This window comes from Schistocerca serialis, chromosome 7 (genome assembly GCF_023864345.2).
Source record: "Schistocerca serialis cubense isolate TAMUIC-IGC-003099 chromosome 7, iqSchSeri2.2, whole genome shotgun sequence".
Classification (NCBI taxonomy): Eukaryota; Metazoa; Arthropoda; class Insecta; order Orthoptera; family Acrididae; genus Schistocerca; species Schistocerca serialis.
In genome coordinates, this window is record NC_064644.1 from 559,043,179 (window position 1) to 559,066,128 (window position 22,950).

The 22,950-nt window shown below is 46.3% G+C and overlaps 1 protein-coding gene across 1 annotated transcript in view; it reads left to right on the forward strand.

The window, feature by feature from the left end:
* Positions 1 to 22,950, forward strand: part of LOC126413244 (steroid receptor seven-up, isoforms B/C) — a 556,948-nt gene that overhangs the window by 247,773 nt on the left and 286,225 nt on the right. The window contains exons 2-3 of the mRNA XM_050083146.1: positions 11,821 to 12,119; positions 21,190 to 21,448. Coding sequence (XP_049939103.1) covers positions 11,821 to 12,119; positions 21,190 to 21,448 — 558 coding nt within the window. The remainder of the gene's footprint in view (positions 1 to 11,820; positions 12,120 to 21,189; positions 21,449 to 22,950) is intronic.

Here is a 22,950-nt window from a genome sequence, read left to right on the forward strand (position 1 = left end):
TCTGTACACCTGGAAAATAGTTTCACTGAAACTGAAATGGCTGATAGATGTTCACGTGCTGGCGACGTTTCTACCAAAGTGAAGGAATACCGGAGATGCAGCTAAGAGTATAAGAGCAGGTGGTCTGACATAGCGCATTGTTACATATGTATGTGTGTGTATTGGGGGGGGGGGGGGGGGGGGAAGATCTGCAGCTGACGATTCTTCCGTGCGTTCTCGAAACACAGCTGTCACCCGTCAAGACAGAAATGCAAAACTGGTCGTTGCGCAGAAGCAATGGAACAGTGGACATTACCGAACGAGGTTGCGCCATGGTTACCACACTGGACTCGTATTCGGGAGGACGACGGTTCAAACCCGCTTCCGGCCATCGTGATTTACGTTTTCCGTGATTTCCCTAAATTGCTTCAGGCAAGTGCGGGGATGGTTCCTCTGAAAGAGCACGGCCGACCTCCTTCCCCATTCTTCCCTAATCCGATGGGACCTTTGACCTCGCTGGTTAGTTCCCTCCTTCCAGACCAGCCAACCAACCAACCGTGGACGTCTCTTGTTTGAGAGGTCATACCATCATCTGCTGTCTTTCAAAAGAGCGTCTGCCTGACAAATGTCGTTTTCAAAACTGTCTGTAAACGGCAATTGCTATGGTAGCCAAAGTGCAAGCTGCGAATAGTAACAGTACTGTTGTTCACAATTTTCATCCCTTCGTGGCTGATGCCTTCCCCAACTCACTTTGCGCTTTCGATGACAACTGCACGTGACAAATCTTATGAACTGTGCTGCATTACCTTGAGGACCCTGATGAATCGCATCTGATATCCTGACTCCCAAAATCTATCACGAATACTGCAAAATGACACTAAAAGGCGGAGCCTTCGTGCATCGACGTTCTAGCTGGTCTTTCGTGTAAAGTAAGCAACGAAACCGATCTCCAGCTGTCTTACCTCTCGTACATTCTTCAACAACGTTTGACGTAATGATTTCAAGCTGTGGGCTATTACTTCTCTTGTGGTAGCGGAATGCGATTCAGAAGATAGATTTCACTGTGGAAGACAATATTTTTTTTATTTTATCTTATGGGTCATCGGTCCCTAAGCTTACACACTACTTAATCTAACTTAAACTAACTCAGGCTAAGGACAACCTACACACCCATGCCCAAGGGGGGACTCGAACTTCCGACGGGGGTAGCCGCGCGGACCGTGGCAGGGCGCCCGCGCCCCAGATCGCTCAGCTACCCCGCGCGCCGAAGACAATATTTTTCTTATTTAGTTCGTTTTGGTGGCCATTTCCACAGGCTTCTGATGTAATGAAGCGAAGTCCTTTTCTTTCTCAGGCACTGTTTACTTCATCGTTGCGGAAAAATTGTGAATGCATGGAATTCGCAGATGTAAACCTAGCAATAATCTCCCCAGTCGACTTTCATGGAAGTACCGACCTACCACGTGCATATCAGCTTGTCAGCTTCCTCACTTTACTAAACCTCCCGAAGTGTGTCAGCCTAGCTAGCGAGTCCGTAGGAGATACTGTAAGAGGCGTACATTATGACTGGCCTGCTTTTCCATGTGAGATTTGCAGAAATTAAGACAATCCGTCCTTGAATTGTTGCGTAGGATTGTTATGCCGTGGAGCTCCCATGGTTGATGTCCCTCGCAGAAGCTGTAGCAGTTCCGTCCAACCGTCTGTAAAGTCCAGAGTACATCTTGTAATTATAAGTCACTATGCGGGTAGCTTTATTATTATAAATACGTCTGTGGATGTAATTATGGTGCGTTTATTTGTGAATGCACCGTAAACTGATAATTATGAATCAATATAACTCAAAACTAGCACTTTAGAGTATGGTCTTGCGACAGAAACTCGGTGGAAGGCAACCTATCGGCGACTGACGAGTGTGATGCGCAGTCGAGATCACGTACTTAACGATCGTGAATCATCGCAGCTGTTCGTAAAACTTCGTTAGCTTGAACATTATTTATGTGTTTACTGAAACGACTTATCTCTTGTGTACTAAAGTAAGAAAGCGCTTATGTCCGATAGGCCTCTCTCCTAATACCTATAGTGGAAAAAGTGGCCTTTATTAGTAAATATTTACTAAAAAATCAGTCGCTTCGAACCAGAACGTAGTCTCTCTACGCTGATGCACCTACCTTTCTTACAGCTAGCCACAGCGCCTCACCCTACCGTCTACCGGCAGCGTCAGATGGTGCAGCGGTTACTTCAGCTAGCGTGGAATCTGAACTCTGAAGCCCTGCTAATGCGTCCTTCGTTACAGCTTGGGCCCACTGAATGCTACTGATGTCTACAGACGCGACATAAAATTTAAACATGGAAAGTAATGGAAATGAAATATAGTTCGAAAATAAGCTTCAAACATCCGGTTGATTTTGAAACGAATTAATATACACACATCAAGAAAAGATTTGCATCACCTCGTTTCCGAGAATTCCGGAACCTGTACAGAAAATTGGAATAGAGATCAACATACACATCATTGCTTCCCTTTCTATTGCTCATGAAAACCACACGCATGTCGTACCACCATACAGCGAGGTGGGGATCAAGATTGCTGTACACACTGGTTTCTCTAATACCCAGTGTTCTCTAACACCCTGTATTCGTCGTGGCATACTATCCACAAGTTCATAAAGGCACTGTTGGTCCATATTGTTTCACTCCTCAACGGTGATTCGGAGTAGATCCCTCAGTGGTTGGTGGGTCACGTAGCCCATAAACAGCCCTTTTCACTCTATAGCAGGCATGTTCGATAGGGTTTATATCGTAATCGTGAAGGAAGTCATTCACAAGATGTGCACGATGGGGGCGCGAACTGTCGTCCATGAAGAGGAGCGCCTCACCAATACGCTGCCGATATGGTTGCACTATCGGTCGAAGGATGGCATTCACTTATCGTACAGCCGTTACGGCGCCATGACCACCAGCGGCGTACATCGGGCCCACATATCGCCACCGGAAAACAACAGGGAACCTGCACCTTGCTGCACTCGCTCGACAGTGTGTGTAAGGCGTTTAGCCTGATCTGGTTGCCTCCTAGCACGTCTCCGACGATTGTCTGGTTGAAGGCATAGGTGACACTCATCACTGAAGAGAACGTGATGCCAATCCTGAGCGATCCATTCGGCATGTTGTTGGGCCCATCTGTACCGCGATGCATGGTGTCGTGGTTGCAAAGATGGACCTCACCATGGACGACGGGAGTGAAGTTGCGCATCGTGCAGCCTGTTGCTCACAGTTTGAGTCGTGGCTGCAGGAAAAGCATTATTCAACATGGTGGCTTTGCTGTCAGCGTTCCTCCGAGCCATAATCCGTAGGTAGCGGTCATCAACTGCAGTAGTAGCCGTTGGGCAACCTGAGCGAGGCCTGTCATCGACAGTTCCTGTCTCTCTGTATCTCCTCCATGTCCGAACAACATCGCTTTTGTTCTGTCCGAGACGCCTGGACACTTCCCTTGTTGCGAGCCGTTCGTGGCACAAAGTAACAATGCGGACGTGGTTGAACCGCAGTATTGACCGTCAAGGCATGCTTGAACTACGGACAGCACGAGCCGTGTACCTCTTTCCTGGTGGAATGACTGGAACTGATCGGCTGTCGGACCCCTCCGTCTAATAGGCGCTGCTCATGCATGGTTGTTTACATCTTTGGACGGGTTTAGTGACAGCACTGAACAGTCAAAGGGACTGTGTCTGTGATACAGTATCCACCGTCAACGTCCATCTTCAAGAGTTCTGGGAACCGGGGTGATGTAAAATCTTTTTTGATGTGTGTACTAAATGTTTGACAAGTATATGTAGCCATTGTGGGCGAAGAGATTGTAGTTTTTCGTGCACACCGTGGTTTATGACGTCATATTTCCTGAAATATATGTCGTACGATGTTTTCTGACGTAATTCAGTGGTATATGGGAATAATAGCTGCAGAAGTGTTATGTATACACTTTTTAGTAAAGAAGTAATAAGTTAAATCTTCATGCCTCAGGCTGAGAGGTAACTGCATGAACGGAGAAAATGTAATAAGTAGTGAACTTTTTCCTTTCATTATTTTGTAGGGGATGTCAGCGAGAAAATGCTTCGAAAACGTTTGCAAAAAAATGTTTCAAATGGCTCTGAGCACTATGGGACTTAACTTCTGGGGTCAACAGTCCCCTAGAACTTAGAGCTACTTAAACCTAACTAACCTACGGCACCATGCCCTAGGCAGGATTCGAACCTGCGACCGTAGCAGTCGCCCGGTTCCATACTGTAACACCTAGAACCGCTCGGCCACTTCGGCCGGCGAAAACGTTTGCAGTTACGTGCAAAGTGTGCTGGAGTCGTTAAGTCGTTACTGTCTAAGACTGAATAAATATAGTCTGGATAATTTGCGCGCCGTGAGCTACAATGCCTCAAGACTTATGCATAGTTTAATACGTGACTTAGTGTGTCAAACCCTTAACGTGAGATTGTACCTCATAACGAGTAGGTTATGACATCATTTTTAATTTTTAAATTCGCTCGATAACCAAGCGAAATACTGGAAACAAATTTTTGTTGCTCCTGGAAGCCTTAAGATAGGCAACCTGCAGGTGGAAGCGCGTAACTGTGTGCAAAGCCTTCTAGATACAAGGCCTACGCACAGCGGCCATATTGGCACGTGACGTCACAAACTGTTGGCCATCTTATCTTCAGTCGGCAGTCCTGTTGGCGTGTATGTTGTGTTGAAAGATTATGACACGTGAAAGTGACATATATTTCATACAGTATTCGCCTACAGTTCTTCGAAGTATGGGATACAAGTGCTGCGTTCCCTTTTGCCAGGGAAATTATAAATCCCAAAAAGGCATGAAAGTGCACATGTTTCGATTTCCCACTTGTGTGGAGTTGAGAAATCGCTGGATTGCAGCTATTACCAGACAGGAATTTGTGTCTACGAATCACTCAAGTGTAAGTAAATGACAAAAGAAATTGTAGCGTGTTATTTGTGTCCTTTGCACCACATTTGCCAATTGTTTTTAATAGCAGTTACGTATCATGTACCAGTATCATTTGTTTCTTAATTCTGGACCATTGCTGCGAGATTAATACGAAGCTGGCTGTGAAATGTCTCTCATATTTGCAGCTATTGTCACACAGAATAGTTATATTAGTTAGTGCGGCTCGAAAATGTTTAGTATTCCTTATCATTCCTACCAGATTATTGAGTTTCCAGTACTTTTATTTGGAAGAGCTACAGAATGATTTTGTTCAGTTTTACGTATACACCTATTCGGAAATAATTTCAATTTGAGTAAACTACCTTAGAAAATTGCTTTAATGAATTCAGTATTCGATAGATTAAGCAGCATAGAAAACAGAATTTCGAGGTAAGTGCATTTTGATTAAATTAACGGCACTCTGTGACAGGAATTTCAGTGAAGGATGTAGGAGAAACAATCTTTTCATGTTTAAGGTTCTAAAGTTCTGGAGAAACAGGGAAATAAATATTTCTCGGATTTTTTGATTTATTAAACATTATCTCAGGAGGTGCCCCATTTCGTCGAATGATTTGAGTTTCGTGTGAGGTCAGCAGATTTTGGAGAGGAAAATTTACGAAAATAAAAGTCCGCAGCTCGTGGTCGTGCGGTAGCGTTCTCGCTTCCCACGCCCGGGTTCCCGGGTTCGATTCCCGGCGGGGTCAGGGATTTTCTCTGCCTCGTGATGACTGGGTGTTGTGTGATGTCCTTAGGTTAGTTAGGTTTAAGTAGTTCTAAGTTCTAGCGGACTGATGACCACAGCTGTTAAGTCCCATAGTGCTCAGAGCCATTTGAACCATTTTGAAAAAAAAAAAAAACAGGAAAACAAAATCTTAAATACTGTATGAGCTCCAGTTGCTTTATTTCAGACCGAAAACGTCTGCTTGGTGTTGCATATTGCTGATTTTTTACAGCAAAAAAGAGTACCTCCTGAGGTAAATGACAGAACTTAAAATTACAGTTTGTATTCAAGCTTAGAAACGCGTATTTAAGGCAAATCGTCAAAATAATTTTAGATCCTGAAATACTTTACGCAATGATATAAATTTCCATACTTTCATTACAAGGCCATGTAGAAGAGGAAAGCACGAGAATCCCTATGCGGTCTCAGCTCTAAAACTCGTGAAGTTCGTATAGCTGCAGAGTGCTTAACAGGAGCGTTCCGATACAGAGTCGGCCATCAGTATGTGACGTCACAAGTGTGCGCGCAGGCCTGTAGTCTAGGTGGCGTTGCTGTGTGACGATTGACGGATCCATGGAGTAAGTGGTGAGTTGGAGAGTGGTTCGGTAGGCAAGACATCAAAGCTGAATCTTCACCACTCAACTCACCCAATTTTTGCGCTTGCTAGAAGGGAAGGTTGAGTGTTACGTTTTATTGGCAAATCAGGCCACGTGTACGGCAGTTTTCCCCGCGGCCGCGAGAGGGCGGCGTGGCACGCTGCGGTGGCGCCCGCAGTGGTTCTCTTCTCCTTGGGAGCCACAGGCCACGGCCGGCCGCCGGAGCAGGCTCGGCTGCTATCAGGCGCCTGCTATCCTGGCCGGGACGGGACGAAGCCGCATTCCGGGAATCGGCGCCGCCATTTGCATGCAAAATGCGGCGAGGCGCGCTGTGCAGCGACGTGACGGCCGATAGCGGGCCAGCGCTGCCGCTCCTCCCTTCGTCTTGTACACGGCACTTCTCTCGATACTTTTTGTATTTACTCTCTATCTGAATTCCCTCTATAGGGTGCGTACAGCCCTCGATCTTCCCCTCCACGATTATTTTCTCTAGGTTTTCTCCATCTCTTCTCACAGTATGGCCAAAGGAGTACAGAAATATTTGGCTGACACGAGAAGGAAGGCGCCTGGACATATTGAGTTGTTTAGTAACGAACGTATTTGTACTTGTCTCAGTTCATTTTATGTGCAGCATCTTGCACCAGCGCCAAAGTTCAGATGCCTCTGGCTTTAAGGGTTCAAATGGTTCAAATGGCTCTGAGCACTATGGGACTTAACATCTTAGGTCATCAGTCCCCTAGAACTTAGAACTACTTAAACCTAACTAACCTAAGGACATCACACACATCCATGCCCGAGGCAGGATTCGAACCTGCGACCGTAGCAGTCTCGCGGTTCCGGACTGCGCGCCTAGAACCGCACGGCCACGGCGGCCGGCTCAAAGGGCTCATAAATACAATTTCAACAAGCTGGACCTTTGTGGTGTTCGTTAATGCTCTGTTCGGCCAGATCTTGGTAAGTTTCTTCATACTCACTCGCCTTAGCGTGGCATATCTCCTTATCATCACAGCTTCCCCTGTCGCGGACGGCTGACGGACACTAGATGAAAGAATGCACGACTTACAGTTCCATTAATCGACGCGTGAGTCAAACCTGTGCTCTTCGATCACTCATCACGAGTTTGGATTTGTTGAGATTGAGGTTCAATCCATATGGTAGATTAATGCTCTTTACTTTTTTTGGTCGCTCAGCAGCTTCATTTTCGCATCTGGCAAAAAGTACGGTGTTGGTAGGAGTCTTTAAAGACTAACTGCAAGCCGTTTCAGCATTCCATGGACGTGTGAAATTCAAAACGTGTTTATAGGCTGAGTATATATGTGGGCAAGTTCTATTTTTTCGTCTTAATGTTGTAGATCGAGAGATATGGCTTTAAAAATACAATGCAAATTCAGTTTTGAAGCTACACATACATTTTATTCACAAAAATGAGTATCATTTCAACCCCTATCACAATTACTCTTATGTTTGTGTGTCGCTACATTTCTATTCTCATCCTTTGTTGCTCCTTCCTCAGTAGTATTACCTATACTGGAATGTCCAAGAAATATCCCATTATCATGCCGAGGAAAATACAGGATTGTTCAAAAGTGGCTTCAGAGTTTCGGAATACGACTGTGTAAAAATTACCTGACGGTTCTGATCAAAGTGCAGTTACTTACGGAGGTCTAAGTCGAATGGCAGCATAACACTGTAGATGTGCTGATGCGTTACTATTTACGCCGGAAATAAATAATTTCCATTTCGGCTAGCAGGTGCAAATCTGGCACCGTATAGCGTCTCCTCGACATCTGCGGTGCTCATGTTGAACAAATTCTGCAAGCGGCGGTTAAAAATAAAGTCAACATTATGCTTATCTCTCTTGTTTGATCTTTTCTGACCACGTCTCATTCCTAACCCATCATTGGTGGAAAAGTTTCTTTACGTCTTTCTTGGATTCACAGCACCGGAATTGCACCTCCTGGCCAAAATTTGAACTAATTTTACATGGTGTCCGAAAAGTCTTCCCATGATTACATAAAGTTCAAATGGTTCAAATGGCTCTGAGCACTATGGGACTCAACTGCTGAGGTCATTAGTCCCCTAGAACTTAGAACTAGTTAAACCTAACTAACCTAAGGACATCACAAACATCCATGCCCGAGGCAGGATTCGAACCTGTGACCGTAGCGGTCTTGCGGTTCCAGACTGCAGCGCCTTTAACCGCACGGCCACTCCGGCCGGCTTACATAAAGTGATAACTCACGCTAGAAGTAAGATACAAATATGAAACTGGTGTCTAATTGTTTACAAACTATCAAAGTTTATCTCACACATCAGTAAACTTCCACATGAACACCCTTGGTAGCACGTAGCACATCTAGGCGATATTCAAGTCCCGTCCACACATTAGCCAACATCACTGGAGGGATCGATTCAACGACTGTGGTTATCTGTTGCCGCAGGGTTTCAAGATCTGGTACACGTGTTCGGTAGACCTCCTCTTTGACATAACACCAGAAAAAGAAGTCTAATGGGGTTATGTCAGAAGAGCGTGGAGGCCAAACCGTTGGCCCATCACAACCAATCCATCGCCCAAGAAAGGTCATATCGAGATAGGCACGGACGTCCAAACGCCAATGAGGCATTGCACCGTCTTGCTGAAACAAGAATCGGGGTGATACTGAAGCAGCTGAGGAACAGCATACAGTTGCAACATGTCCAGATACACTGCAGACGTGATGGTAGCCTCAGCGAAGAAGAATGGCCCGATAATTCGATCGTGCAATAGCGCGCACCAGACATTCAACTTTGGACTGCCTCTGGTGCACTCCATGATTCATGTGGAAGTTTACTAATGTGTGAAAAAAACTTTGATAGTAAACAATAAGACACTAGAATGAGATTTTCACTCTGCAGCGGAGTGTGCGCTGATATGAAACTTCCTGGCAGATTAAAACTGTGTGCCGGGCCGAGACTCGAACTCGGGATCTTTGCCTTTCGCAAAATGAGTATCATTTCAACCCCTTGGAAGAGCACTTGCCCTCGAAAGGCAAAGGTCCCGAGTTCGAGCCTCGGCCCGGCACACAGTTTTAATCTGCCAGGAAGTTTCCTATCAGCGCACACTCCGCTGCAGGGTGAAAATCTCATTCTGGAAACATCCCCCAGGCTGTGGCTAAGTCATGTCTCCGCAATATCCTTTCTTTCAGGAGTGCTAGTTCTGCAAGGTTCGCAGGAGAGCTTCTGTAAAGTTTGGAAGGTAGAAGACGAGATACTGGCAGAAGTGAAGCTGTGAGGACGGGGCGTGAGTCGTGCTTGGGTTGGTAGAGCACTTGCCCGCGAAAGGCAAAGGCCCCGAGTTCGAGTCTCGGCCCGGCACACAGTTTTAATCTGCCAGGAAGTTTCAATTAGACACTAGTTTCATATTTGTATCTTACTTCTAGCCTGAGTTATCAATTTATGTAATCAGGGAAAGACTTTTCGGACACCCTGTGTAAATGGGTTCCGCGATAACGCATCAGAATATCTACCAAGTTCCGCTGCCATACGATGATTATAGCCCACACTGCACCCACGTGAGTAGTTGAACAGTAATTGTAGATACTCATCACTGGAGGGATCGATTCAACGACTGTGGTTATCCGTTGCCGCAGGGTTTCAAGATCTGGTACACGTGTTCGGTAGTCCTCGTCCTTGACACAACCCCATAAAAAGAAGTCTAATGGGGTTATGTCAGGAGAGCGTGGAGGCCAAACCGTTGGCCCATCACGATCAATCCATCGCCCAAGAAAGGTCATATCGATATAGGCACGGACGTCCAAACCCCAATGAGGTGCTGCACCATCTTGCTGAAACAAGACGGGTGGTGGGTTGATTTTGTATAAATGTTATAGATGTTATTAATAAAGATTTAAAAAATAAAAAATTGTAGCTACTCGGTACAAGATGTACAGAAAATGACTTACCTGGGCAATTCCTGTCAGCGACTTCAATCGCAGCCACGTATTCTACATCTACATCTACATTTATACTCCGCAAGCCACCCAACGGTGTGTGGCGGAGGGCACTTTACGTGCCACTGTCATTACCTCCCTTTCCTGTTCCAGTCGCGTATGGTTCGCGGGAAGAACGACTGTCTGAAAGCCTCCGTGCGCGCTCTAATCTCTCTAATTTTACATTCCTGATCTCCTCGGGAGGTATAAGTAGGGCGAAGCAATATATTCGATACCTCATCCAGAAACGCACCCTCTCGAAACCTGGACAGCAAGCTACACCGCGATGCAGAGCGCCTCTCTTGCAGAGTCTGCCACTTGAGTTCGTTAAACATCTCCGTAACGCTATCACGGTTACCAAAGAACCCTGTGACGAAACGCGCCGCTCTTCTTTGGATCTTCTCTATGTCCTCCGTCAAACCGATCTGGTATGGATCCCACACTGATGAGCAATACTCAAGTATAGGTCGAACGAGTGTTTTGTAAGCCACCTCCTATGTTGATGGACTACATTTTGTAAGGACTCTCCCAATGAATCTCAACCTGGTACCCGCCTTACCAACAATTAATTTTATATGATCATTCCACTTCAAATCGTTCCGCACGCATACTCCCAGATATTTTACAGAAGTAACTGCTTCCAGTGTTTGTTCCGCTATCATATAATCATACAATAAAGGATCCTTCTTTCTATGTATTCGCAATACATTACATTTGTCTATGTTAAGGGTCAGTTGCCACTCACTGCACCAAGTGCCTATCCGCTGCAGATCTTCCTGCATTTCGCTACAATTTTCTAATGCTGCAACTTCTCTGTATACTACAGCATCATCCGCGAAAAGCCGCATGGGACTTCCGACACTATCTACTAGGTCATTTATATATATTGTGAAAAGCAATGGTCCCATAACACTCCCTTGTGGCACGCCAGAGGTTACTTTAACATCTGTAGACGTCTCTCCATTGACAACAACATGCTGTGTTCTGTTTGCTAAAAACTCTTCAATCCAGCCACACAGCTGGTCTGATATTCCGTAGGCTCTTACTTTGTTTATCAGGTGACAGTACGGAACTGTATCGAACGCCTTCCGGAAGTCAAGAAAAATAGCATCTACCTGGGAGCCTGTATCTAATATTTTCTGGGTCTCATGAACAAATAAAGCGAGTTGGGTCTCACACGATCGCTGTTTCCGGAATCCATGTTGATTCCTACATAGTAGATTCTGGGTTTCCAAAAACGACATGATACTCGAGCAAAAAACATGTTCTAAAATTCTACAACAGATCGACGTCAGAGATATAGGTTTATAGTTTTGCGCAGCTGCTCGACGACCCTTCTTGAAGACTGGGACTACCTGTGCTCTTTTCCAATCATTTGGAACCTTCCGTTTGGCGTTTGTCGTTCACAAAAGGTGCCTGTAATGAGCACCTGTAACTTGTAGAGGTGCCCTATCCACTGGCGTACTTCTTTTTGTGGTTACCGCGCAGTCGCCTTCCGAAACCCGCGACACGCTCGCACCGTGCAAGCGCGCGAGCAGCCGGCTCAGTGGCCGCGGTGTGGTGTTGCAGCCGTGCAGCGGGGGCGGGTGCCGCCCACGCAGCCCCCGGGGCTGCCGGGCCAGCTGGCGCTGACCAACGGCGACGCGGCCGCGGCGGCGGCGGCGGCGGCGGGCTTCAACGGCCACTCCTACCTGTCCAGCTACATCTCGCTGCTGCTGCGCGCCGAGCCCTACCCCACGTCGCGCTACGGCCAGTGCATGCAGCCCAACAACATCATGGGCATCGACAACATCTGCGAACTCGCCGCCCGCCTCCTCTTCTCCGCCGTCGAGTGGGCGCGGAACATACCCTTCTTCCCCGATCTCCAGGTAAGCCGGCGAGCGGCTCGCCACTATCGTCACATCCCCATCAAATTCCTGTCACTCTCCCCTACCTAATTCTTGATCGCCACGCGCTTCCCATTACTCACTGCAACAGTTCAAATTCCGCCAAAAGAATCCTTTAACATCTCATCAAATTCGCATCCATCTTAGCTCGCACCGGACATCTGCGTACATTCTACACTATTCGCAAACTCGACTTCGCTATCCTGATTATTTCCCTTCTAATTTCCACTCTGCTGCACCTGTACCGACAGACCCGAGCAGACCCACACCTACACACACTCCACACCCTTTCCCAATGGAATTAACTTGTAATTTTTCCTCCTATCTATGTAATTATGTAGTTATGTAGTTCTCAATTAGTTCGAGCAATCAGTCATTCATAATAGGAAACACAGTCATAGCTCAGTCACTCGAAATGATTCAGAATTTTCGCTTGTTAGAATGAAATCAGGCGATGATTCTTCTTCTCTGCAGGCTCGTCCTTTGCGGCAGTCTGCTAATCTGTACAAATAAAATGCCTCGTATTTTTGGGAGCGTTGTATAATCAGTCGGGAAACCTCAGATCAAGCGGATACTTGGATTTGATGAAGTTTAACCTTCCGAAGAAGTAATGGAGCTCTTGGATTATTAAATGCAGGTTCGTATCCAGTCTTTCGGAAGTTCCCTTCTGATTAACAACTACGCAATATATCGCTGAATATCATTAATTCTTAAATGTCAAATAATGTAAATTGTTACAAACCTTTTGTATGAAGGAGCAATATATATATATATATATATATATATATATATATATATATATATATATATATCCTTTTTAGTCGTACAATTTCGTATCAGTTATCTTTTCTCATAAATCTCAATATTCAGATTACAATTCTCCAAACAATGCTAAGGCTAATCGGCACGAAGACAATCTCGCAAGCTTTTTTCTAACAACCACCAGAGACAGTACTACAAAGAATAATTATGCGCTCATGGCATAGCTATTGTATGAAACTACTTTGCACATGGATTCTGCGAGTATGAAGATAGAAAATTAGTAAACGTCATTCAAGGGTAGAATTGTATCAGAATAATTCATCGAATATAAAAAGATATTACAAACTCTCATACACATTGAAATCTTCTCCCATACTTATCCAGCATATCAGCTCAAACTCTTCCCTCCTCACCTCCTTCTACATATCTTCCCTGGTTCTTTCCTCTTTAATACACGGTGCAGCTCCTACCCCTTCGCTGGCCAGTGTGGCCGAGCAGTTCTAGGCCCTTCAGTTTGGAAACGCGCGCAGGTTCCAATCCTGCCTCGGGCATGAATGTGTTAGATGTCCTTAGGTTAGTTAGGTGTAAGTAGCTCTAAGTTCTAGGGGACTGATGACCTCAGATGCTAAGTCCCATAGTGCTCAAAGCCATTTGAACCATTTTTTTGAACCTACCCCTTCCCTTACTACATTCTTGCTTTCTATCAAGCACCCCTCTGCCTCCCAGTTTACCGCTCGCCTCCACAGTTTCAAGCGACAGGGCACTTTTATTTATACCCGCCAACTACCCCTCTCTCTACGAGCTCCAGTTCCTTTAAACTTTTTTATTACTCGTTGACTTCCATTTCCCTTTGTTATATTATGGTTCCTACATTTTCCTGGCTACCTTCGTTTCCTTCTTTTCTGTTTTATATAATTGTTTTTCTGTATTTAATGAAAGGCATTTGAAGCAAAAAGTAGTGCCGTAGTTTTGCATTAATGAATTAATATTTCTCGTTGCACAAGTTTTTCGTTAGTTGAAAAGCAGTCTCCATATTTCTTGTTCTTGAAAAGTCAGGTTTTTGCCCAAAGAAATCCGTTGTATTATTTCACATAGGTATTTAAATTTTGTAACCTTTATGTCTCCGGGTAAGCTTTTTTTTCGTTTGGCTTCATGAGGACGTCATGAAATAATTTGTGTCTTCTTTCTTTCCTTCTTTCTCTTGTTCTAGTAATTTTGGATTATTTCCGAATGTTCTTCTCTACTTTCGTTGGTCCATTCCTTCACCACATCACTGATATTTTCGAGTTTCTGCGAAAAATGTTGAAAAATCTTTTTGTTACTTTTTTTTTCAGATAGCCTTCTTAGGTGTCCATAGAATACAACTCTGCAACGCTACGTCCTGACTAATATTTTTTATTACTCGTTCATTTCCATTTCCCTTTTTTATATTATGGTTCCTACATTTTCCTGACTACCTTCGTTTCCGTCTTTTCTGTTTCATCTAATTGTTTGGCTGTATTTAATGAAAGGCATTTCAAGCAAAAAGTAGGGCCTTAGTTTTGCATTAATGAATTAATATTTCTCGTTATACAAGTTTTTTGCTAGTTCAAAAGCTACTTCCATTTTTCTTGTTCTTGCAAAGTTAAGTTCTTTGCCCAAAGAATTCCATTGTATTATTTCCCATAGGTATTTAAATTTTGTGACCTTTTTGATCCTTCCATAATTATTTTCCACGCGTAGGCCTCCTTCATGCCTTTCGCATATTCCATATTCCACTTTCTCTCTCTCTCTCTCTCTCTCTCTCTAAATTTATGTAAGACTGTTTTTATTATGTCCCACATTTATTAATTTTAAACAGTCGACAATATATCTTTTAATAACACGCATAAAATCTATGTCACCTTTTTACAGCGAGCGACCCATTCGGTGTACCTCGCCTGTCGATAAGATAGACTGGTGAAAAAAAATTCGCTCCTCGTGTCGTATCAAGAACTTCACATTTAAAGAACATCCAGTAATGCTTTTGAGTATTAGACTCAGCAAAACAACCAACTAGTCTGAAGCGGTGTGTTCCTCACCAAGACGAATTCATGCTATTCACGCAGATAAATGAAAACAGCTGTTGTAAGTGAACATGCTGAGTCCCTGACTCGACTTGGAGTCAGCATATCTTTTACAACTGTGCTTGTGGTACTTAAATTTTGCATGGAAACGACGAAACTTGTTTGGCTCATATTGCGACTGCACCATTTTTACTTATGCTGACTCGATAATGAGCCGGCCGGAGTGGCCGTGCGGTTAAAGGCGCTTCAGTCTGGAACCGCGTGACCGCTACGGTCGCAGGTTCGAATCCTGCCTCGGGCATGGATGTGTGTGATGTCCATAGGTTAGTTAGGTTTAATTAGTTCTAAGTTCTAGGCGACTGATGACCTCAGAAGTTAAGTCGCATAGTGCTCAGAGCCATTTGAACCATTTTGACTCGATAATGTTAGAAAACTATTTTCAGATTTACAGAGGGTCATTACGGACCGTAATTAACAACCTGATAAATAAAAAGAATTTTCTTAGGCGCAACTAAAATAAAAATATAATGAATTTTTTTTATTCCAGACTTTGATCACAATATCAATTCTTTAGACGATGACCGGTTTCAGTCCGTAATGACCATCCTCAGATCTTTTTTACACCATGTCCTAAGGTAATAAGGCCATAATGGCGTCGTCAAAACATATAAATATAATCAGCACAGCATCGTCACATAGATCTGAAATAAGGTGTATAATAGGCCACATCGTCCACACAGTCATTATTCATTATATAATAAATGTCAAAGATATATACCTGCGTATCTTCAAGCATTTGGGTGTGTTGGAGATTGATTAGAGTTGATATAAAGATTATTCTTTGTTATTGTTCTTTCCTTTTCTCTGAATTAATATATTTTCCTTTCAGGCATTGTTGTTATGTTGTAGCACAATTTTTTTGTAGCATTCAGATTAGGGTTTGGTGAGAAATTTCGTTTCGTCAGATGATGAGAGGGGTTTGGCGTTAGGGAGAGGTTCAACGGTTAGTGGGAAGTGGAAATTCGTGGAGAAGAGGGAGGGCAGAAAGGCCGACACCGATGACTTCAGAAGGATAAAAATGTGGTAAAGCAATCAATGGTAAACGAACTATTCTGGCACTGACTCGAAGAAATTTAGGAGATCATTGAAATAAAACAGCGGTCTAAGGCGCTGCAGTCATGGACTGTGCGGCTGGTCACGGCGGAGGTTCGAGTCCTCCCTCGGGCATTTGTGTGTCTGTTTGTCCTTAGGACACTTTAGGTTAAGTAGCAAGGGCGTACCCAGGATCTGAACTAGGGGGGAGGGGGGCAGGTCACACTAGTCTCAGGAAACAAGGACTCGAGACAACATACAGCACTTCTTATTAAATAAAACAGTAAACTAGTGAAAAACTGCTTTCAATAAACATTTTAAATGTAAGAATGCGCTTGTTTAAAAATATAACTTTTTAATTCAGTAACAATCTTCTAGGATTTGCCGACAGTAACGTGCCGAAGACGAAAAAATTACAGCTGCCCCCCCCCCCCCCTGCCCCTCGCCGGGTACGCCCATGTTAAGTAGTGTGGAAGCTTAGGGACTGATGACCTTAGCAGTTAAGTCCCATAAGATTTTGTTGTGGGTTGGCATGAGAGCCAACACCAGATACTAGAGGAAGCCGAAAGGCACGCGTTTTAGCTCACGCAGGCTGGCCTGAGGTCTGGAACAGGACAAGGAAATTAGACTTTAGAAAAAAGGACGTAGGTGATGGAATACTTAACTTTAATCCATTAATGATGAGCGTCGCTCTTGACGGTACATGATTACAGTATCAATAGTAACTGGTAATGGCGCCTTGCTAGGTCGTAGCAAATGACGTAGCTGAAGGCTATGCTAACTATCGTCTCGGCAAATGAGAGCGTATTTTGTCAGTGAACCATCCCTAGCAAAGTCGGTTGTACAACTGGGGCGAGTGCTAGGAAGTCTCTCTAGACCTGCCGTGTGGCGGCGCTCGGTCTGCAATCACTGATAGTGGCGACACGCGGGTCCGACGTATACTAACGGACCGCGGCCAATTTAAAGGCTACCACCTAGCAAGTGTGGTGTCTGGCGGTGACACCACAGATTTCACACACATTTGAACATTTTGAAATAAAACAGGAATATCGGAAGGTTGTTTAGATGCTATTCCTCTGGAGAACAAGTTTGGTGATTTAGCCACAGCGACGCGAAGCTCTGGCTTCAGGGAGGGGGCGGGGCAGGGTGTAGGGAAGGGTTGTTTAGACTAAAAGAAAGTAGCAGAGTCGCGCTTGGTCATCGTAGTAAATGTGTCGTTCTCGACCTGTTTGTTCCCTCGTGCTGTTGTCCCTGCCACGTTCCCGCAGTGTTACGACCAGTCCAGATAGTGTCAGCGAGTCTGTTTACAGCGGTCGACGTCTCTTTCAGCACGCGCTCCGCCTGTTTGTTTTCCCGATCGGACCTCCCGCGGGCGCCCCGCTGCTACAGGGCGGTAATCGGCCACGTGACGTATCGCCGATGACCGTTTACACGGCCGGGCCGCGCCAAGGAGCGGCGACAGGCGAGCGATCGGCCATTAGTGTCCCGGCCTAATAACATATCGGGCAGAATAAACAGGTTACAAGGCGGCCGGCCGATCCTGTTATGATAGCGGCCGCGGCCACGTTAAATATTAGCCCGCGGGACGGGCCGGCAGCGAATGTGAATTAATGAGCGTGTTTTCCCGATAGCAGAGCTAACGAGAGCGCCGGCCACTGAATTAACACGGCGGGCAGGCGCTGCTGCTGAGTGGCCGCGTTAATCCCGGCACAGGCGACGCTCTAATTGCGCCAGCCGCTGCGCTGTCCCCGCGTGTTGGGCCAGCACGGGACACCTGCGCCAGTGGAGCGGCAGAGGCCTGCCTTCCGCAGCAGGTGGCGACATGCTGCTGTGGCCGGTAATGCGGGATTGGCTGCTGGCTATCACGACAGGCGCATCCGCCAATGGAAAAGGAGGCGCTGAGTATCGTGTTACGAGCCCGGAAGGAAGATTGGTTTTAACGTCCCGTCGACATCGATGTCATAAGAGACGGAGCACAACTGTCTAGGATGTGGAAGGGAAATCGGCTGTGCCTTTTCACAGGAACCATACCGGCACTTGCCTGGAGCTATTTAGGGAAATCACGAAATACCTAAATCCGGATGGGCGGTTTGAACCGTCGTCCTTCCGAATGCGAGTGCAGTGTGCTAACCGCTCCACCACCTCGCTCGGTGTGTTACGAGTAGGAAAGCAGTAACAGCACAGTGGGTCACTCAGTGGCTTCGGACGTGGACTAGTTACCGAATGGCATCTTAGTAACACCAGAGACATTTCGGCCCCTTTAAAGCTGTCCAAGTCGACTGTTGATGATGTGAGTGTGAAGTGCATCATCAGAGACCGTGGAGCATTGCGGAGGTCTGCTGTAAAAAAAAAAAATAATAAAAATTCATGAAGTCAGCGGAAGGAATCACTCCTTAGTTTCAAAGGGCTACCAGCAGCCCACATAGAGAATGGGGTACAATTGTAGTGCAGTTCCACATAAGCTACACATTTCTGTAGTCAGCCGTATAAGCGAGACTTGGGAGGTGGTGTAAAGAATGATGCCTCTGGACAGTAATGGTTGGAAACGAGTGTTGTGGAGGATGGGTCACGCAGTGCACTGCGGGAGGACTTTAGTTCGGCGGATGTCAGGAGCTCTTGCCATCATGTGTAGTGCATCTGGAGAAGTATTAAGGACATGCTGGTAGAGTATGGGCGTCTTTTTCGGGGTCAGTTTGTGGCCCCTTATCGCCCTTATAAAAACTAAATGCGTGAGGATGTGAACATATTTTGCAGGATTGTTTGATGCGTTCAGTAACGGAAAAGTTCGGAGACTACGATTGTTTTTATAAGCATGATAATGCACCCCATCATAAAGCAACGACTGTGAAGCAGTGTTTTGTAAAGGATAACATTCCTGAAATGGACTGACCTGCCCACAGTCGTGATCTGAGATCAAGGGCACCCACTTGGGAGGAGTTGCAATGTCAACTCCGCTCCAGACCCCAGCGTCCATCAATATTGCTTTCTTTAGTTTCGGCTCTTGAGGAAGAATGAGCTAACATTCCTCCACAGGCATTCACATACCTCGTTGATCGAAGTGGGCACGCCTTCACTAATAGGTGTCCAGATACCTTTGATGAGACAAAAAAAACAAAAAAAACTAAAGAATGGCTAAAATACAGGATCCGAAGCAGAAGATAAAAGAAATCTTCACCCTGATTTCACACTGAGGAGAGTTATCGGTGTCGGTCGGTGAGGCCTGGCACGAAGTCGGCATTCCAAAACATCCCAGAGCTGTTCTTAGGATTCAGGTCAGGACTCTATGCAGCCCCTCCATTACAGGGACGTTATTGTCATGTAACTACACCGCCACAGGCCGTGCATTATGATCAGGTGCTCGATCGTGTTGAAATACGCTATCGCGATAACCGGATTGCTTTTCAACAGTGGGAAGCAAGAAGGTGCTTAAAACATCAATGTAGACTTGTGCTGTGATAGTGCCACGCAAAACAACAAGGGGTGCAAGCCCCGTTCATGAAAAACACGACCACACCACAACACCACCACCTCCGAATTTTACTGTTGGACTACACGCGCTGGCAGATGACGTTCACCGGGCATTCGTCATAGCAACATCCTGCCATCGGATGGCCACATTGTGTACCGTGATTAGTCACTCCCACACAATGTTTTTCCACTGTTCAATCGTCCAATGTTTACGCCCCTTAGACCAAGAGGGACGTCATGTAGCATTTACCGGCATGATGTGTGGCTTACGAGCAGCCGCTCGAATACGAAATCATAGTTTTCTCACTTCCCGCGTAACTTTCATAGTACTTGCAGTGGTTCCTGATGCAGATTGAAATTCCTGTGTGACGGTCTGGATAGATGTCTGCCTATTACACATTACGACCCTCTTCAGCTGTAGGCGGTCTCTGTCAGTCAACAGACAAGGTCGGCCTGTACGCTTTTGTGCTGTACGTGTCCCTTCACGTTTCCACTACGCTATCACATCCGAGACAGTGAACTTAGGGATATTTAGGAGTATGGGAATCTCGCGTGCACGCGTATGACACAAGTGACATCCAATCATCTGACCACATTCGAACTCCATGAGTTCCGCGTAGCGTCCCATTCTGCTCTCTCACGGTATCTGATAGCTACTGAGGTCGCTGATATGGAGTGCGTGGCAGTGGGTGGCAGCGCAATGCACGTGATATGAAAAACGTATGTTTTTGGAGTGTCCGGATACTTTTGATCACTACCTGCTGCTGTGTACATAACCTCTCCCTCTAAGTTTCAATTGGTATGCCGTAGTGTAAGTAGGATCTACTTTCATGAGCTTAACAACTCCACTGTACGTGTGCTACTGGTTCATCGCGTCTGTGTTTGTTTGATCATGTTTATTCTTATGATGAATATAGTAGCCGTATTGACACTGCCAGTAGATGACAGTCCAAGTGGTGCTACTGCGACCAGTGTGGAGCGAGTCGCTGGACAATTGACGGCCAGTGCCTGTAGATGTGCTCGATGCTGCCGCCCGCTGGACAGTTGACGGCCGGTGCCTGTAGATGTGCTCGATGCTGCCGCCCGCTAGACCGCTGACGGCCGGTGCCTGTAGATCTGCTCGATGCTGCCGCCCGCTGGACAGTTGACGGCCGATGCCTGTAGATGTGCTCGATGCTGCCGCCCGCTGGACAGTTGACGGCCGGTGCCTGTAGATCTGCTCGATGCTGCCGCCCGCTAGACAGTTGACGGCCGGTGCCTGTAGATCTGCTCGATGCTACCGCCCGCTAGACAGTTGACGGCCGGTGCCTGTAGATGTGCTCGATGCTGCCGCCCGCTGGACAGTTGACGGCCGGTGCCTGTAGATGTGCTCGATGCTGCCGCCCGCTAGACAGTTGACGGCCGGTGCCTGTAGATCTGCTCGATGCTGCCGCCCGCTAGACAGTTGACGGCCGGTGCCTGTAGATCTGCTCGATGCTGCCGCCCGCTAGACAGTTGATGGCCGGTGCCTGTAGATCTGCTCGATGCTGCCGCCCGCTGGACAGTTGACGGCCGATGCCTGTAGATGTGCTCGATGCTGCCACCCGCTAGACAGTTGACGGCCGGTGCCTGTAGATGTGCTCGATGCTGCCGCCCGCTAGACAGTTGACGGCCGGTGCCTGTAGACACGTGTGGTGGTCCGGCAGGTGACGGACCAGGTGGCGCTGCTGCGGCTCGTGTGGAGCGAGCTGTTCGTCCTGAACGCGTCGCAGTGCTCGATGCCGCTGCACGTGGCGCCGCTGCTGGCCGCCGCCGGCCTGCACGCATCCCCCATGGCGGCCGACCGCGTCGTCGCCTTCATGGACCACATACGAATCTTCCAGGAGCAGGTCGAGAAGCTCAAGGCGCTGCACGTCGACTCCGCCGAATACTCCTGCCTCAAGGCCATCGTCCTCTTCACCACAGGTAAGGCCGCAGCCCCGGCCCGCTACCACCTAGGCACTAAGTCCGTCCTTTGCTTCTGCTGACATGCGGATCGTGTCTGCGTGGAGGATTATTCCTAAGTACCTCTGGGGGTGTCAGAAGACGATAGTGAGCAGGAGCAGGCGTGTCAGAATATGTAGGAAAATCATTCACTTCGTGTTGTCGCATCGAATTAGTCCGCGCCTTTAGATACGCAATAAACACATTTCCAAAGAGGGCACATGTAGCTGTACCTTCCCTGGTGGTAGCTACAGCAGTGATTCGAATTAGAGTGCTGCAGCGCTCTGTGTTTGACCGGTTACGGCTCGCCTGTTGACGGGGGGACCGAGCCGCTCGTGTCCGGCTCCACACGACTCGACTCGGTCACGTACTCGCCCCATGCCTGTTGTCCGGATTCCGGACACGCGGATAACCGAGCATGACCGGTCACCGCTGACGTCTCACTTCGCTCCGCCCCGGCTCGCTGCACTGTACTTTACTGTACAAATCCAACGCCTCTCTTTCTCTGTCTCTCTCTCTCTTTTAATACAAAAGTAACATTTCCAAGAACGGGTACGTGACACAGCTAAATTCATAGAGCACCTGGAAAGTAAAATGATATTTCAATACAATCGCGGATAGAAGACGAGTCTCATTTCCAAACAAAAAAGATATTTTTCCTTTCATTTATAGGAAACATTAAATAAGTGCTTTCCCTGTAATCTAGGAGACAACCATCTTCATAAAGAAAGCATACAAAGAACATTAAACATTTACAGACGTAACTTGTCATACGTTCAATTGTTTGCAACATAAACAAAATTATAGTTACTGTTGATCAGCAGGAAATCACTAACGCGTTCCGGATTTAATTGGCTGCGGCAATTTGTTAGTAACATGCCGGCTTTACTAAAGCACCTTTCACTAGGTGCGCTTGTTGCTGGGATACATAAAATACGTCTTGCAACTGCAGCCAAACCTGGCAGATCTGTTTCATGTCTGCTCCACCACTTTAAGATGTCATCATCATCTCCGGGGTGCATTAAAATGTACAGATCTACTTCATCTGCTGCGGATGATCTGTTGTTCCTCCATTCCTTGAAACGAGCTCTCTTTCTGGGTGGTGATGACACAGTACTTGAAGGATCTATGATAATAAACAAAAGAGACAAGTAATACAGAATTGATGTGGAAATCATCGAAACATTCCCGTAAGAGACCGATGACCTCGCTGTTTGGTCTCTACCCCCAAACAACCCGACCCCCGTTCCCATAAAAACGAGATGTTTTACGTTAATGAAATATTATACGAGTCACAACATTCCCGTTTCTCTATAATACACATTCCACTAACTATGCAAAAACGATTATGTTAATGATTGAATGTTGTACCTGCGTACGTAGCACACATTTGTCGCACATTGTTAAGAATATCCTCCTTTTCACTTATTTCAAGCATATTAAGATAACGGAAGGACGGCCAAAGAAACGATCTTTGTGAGGTT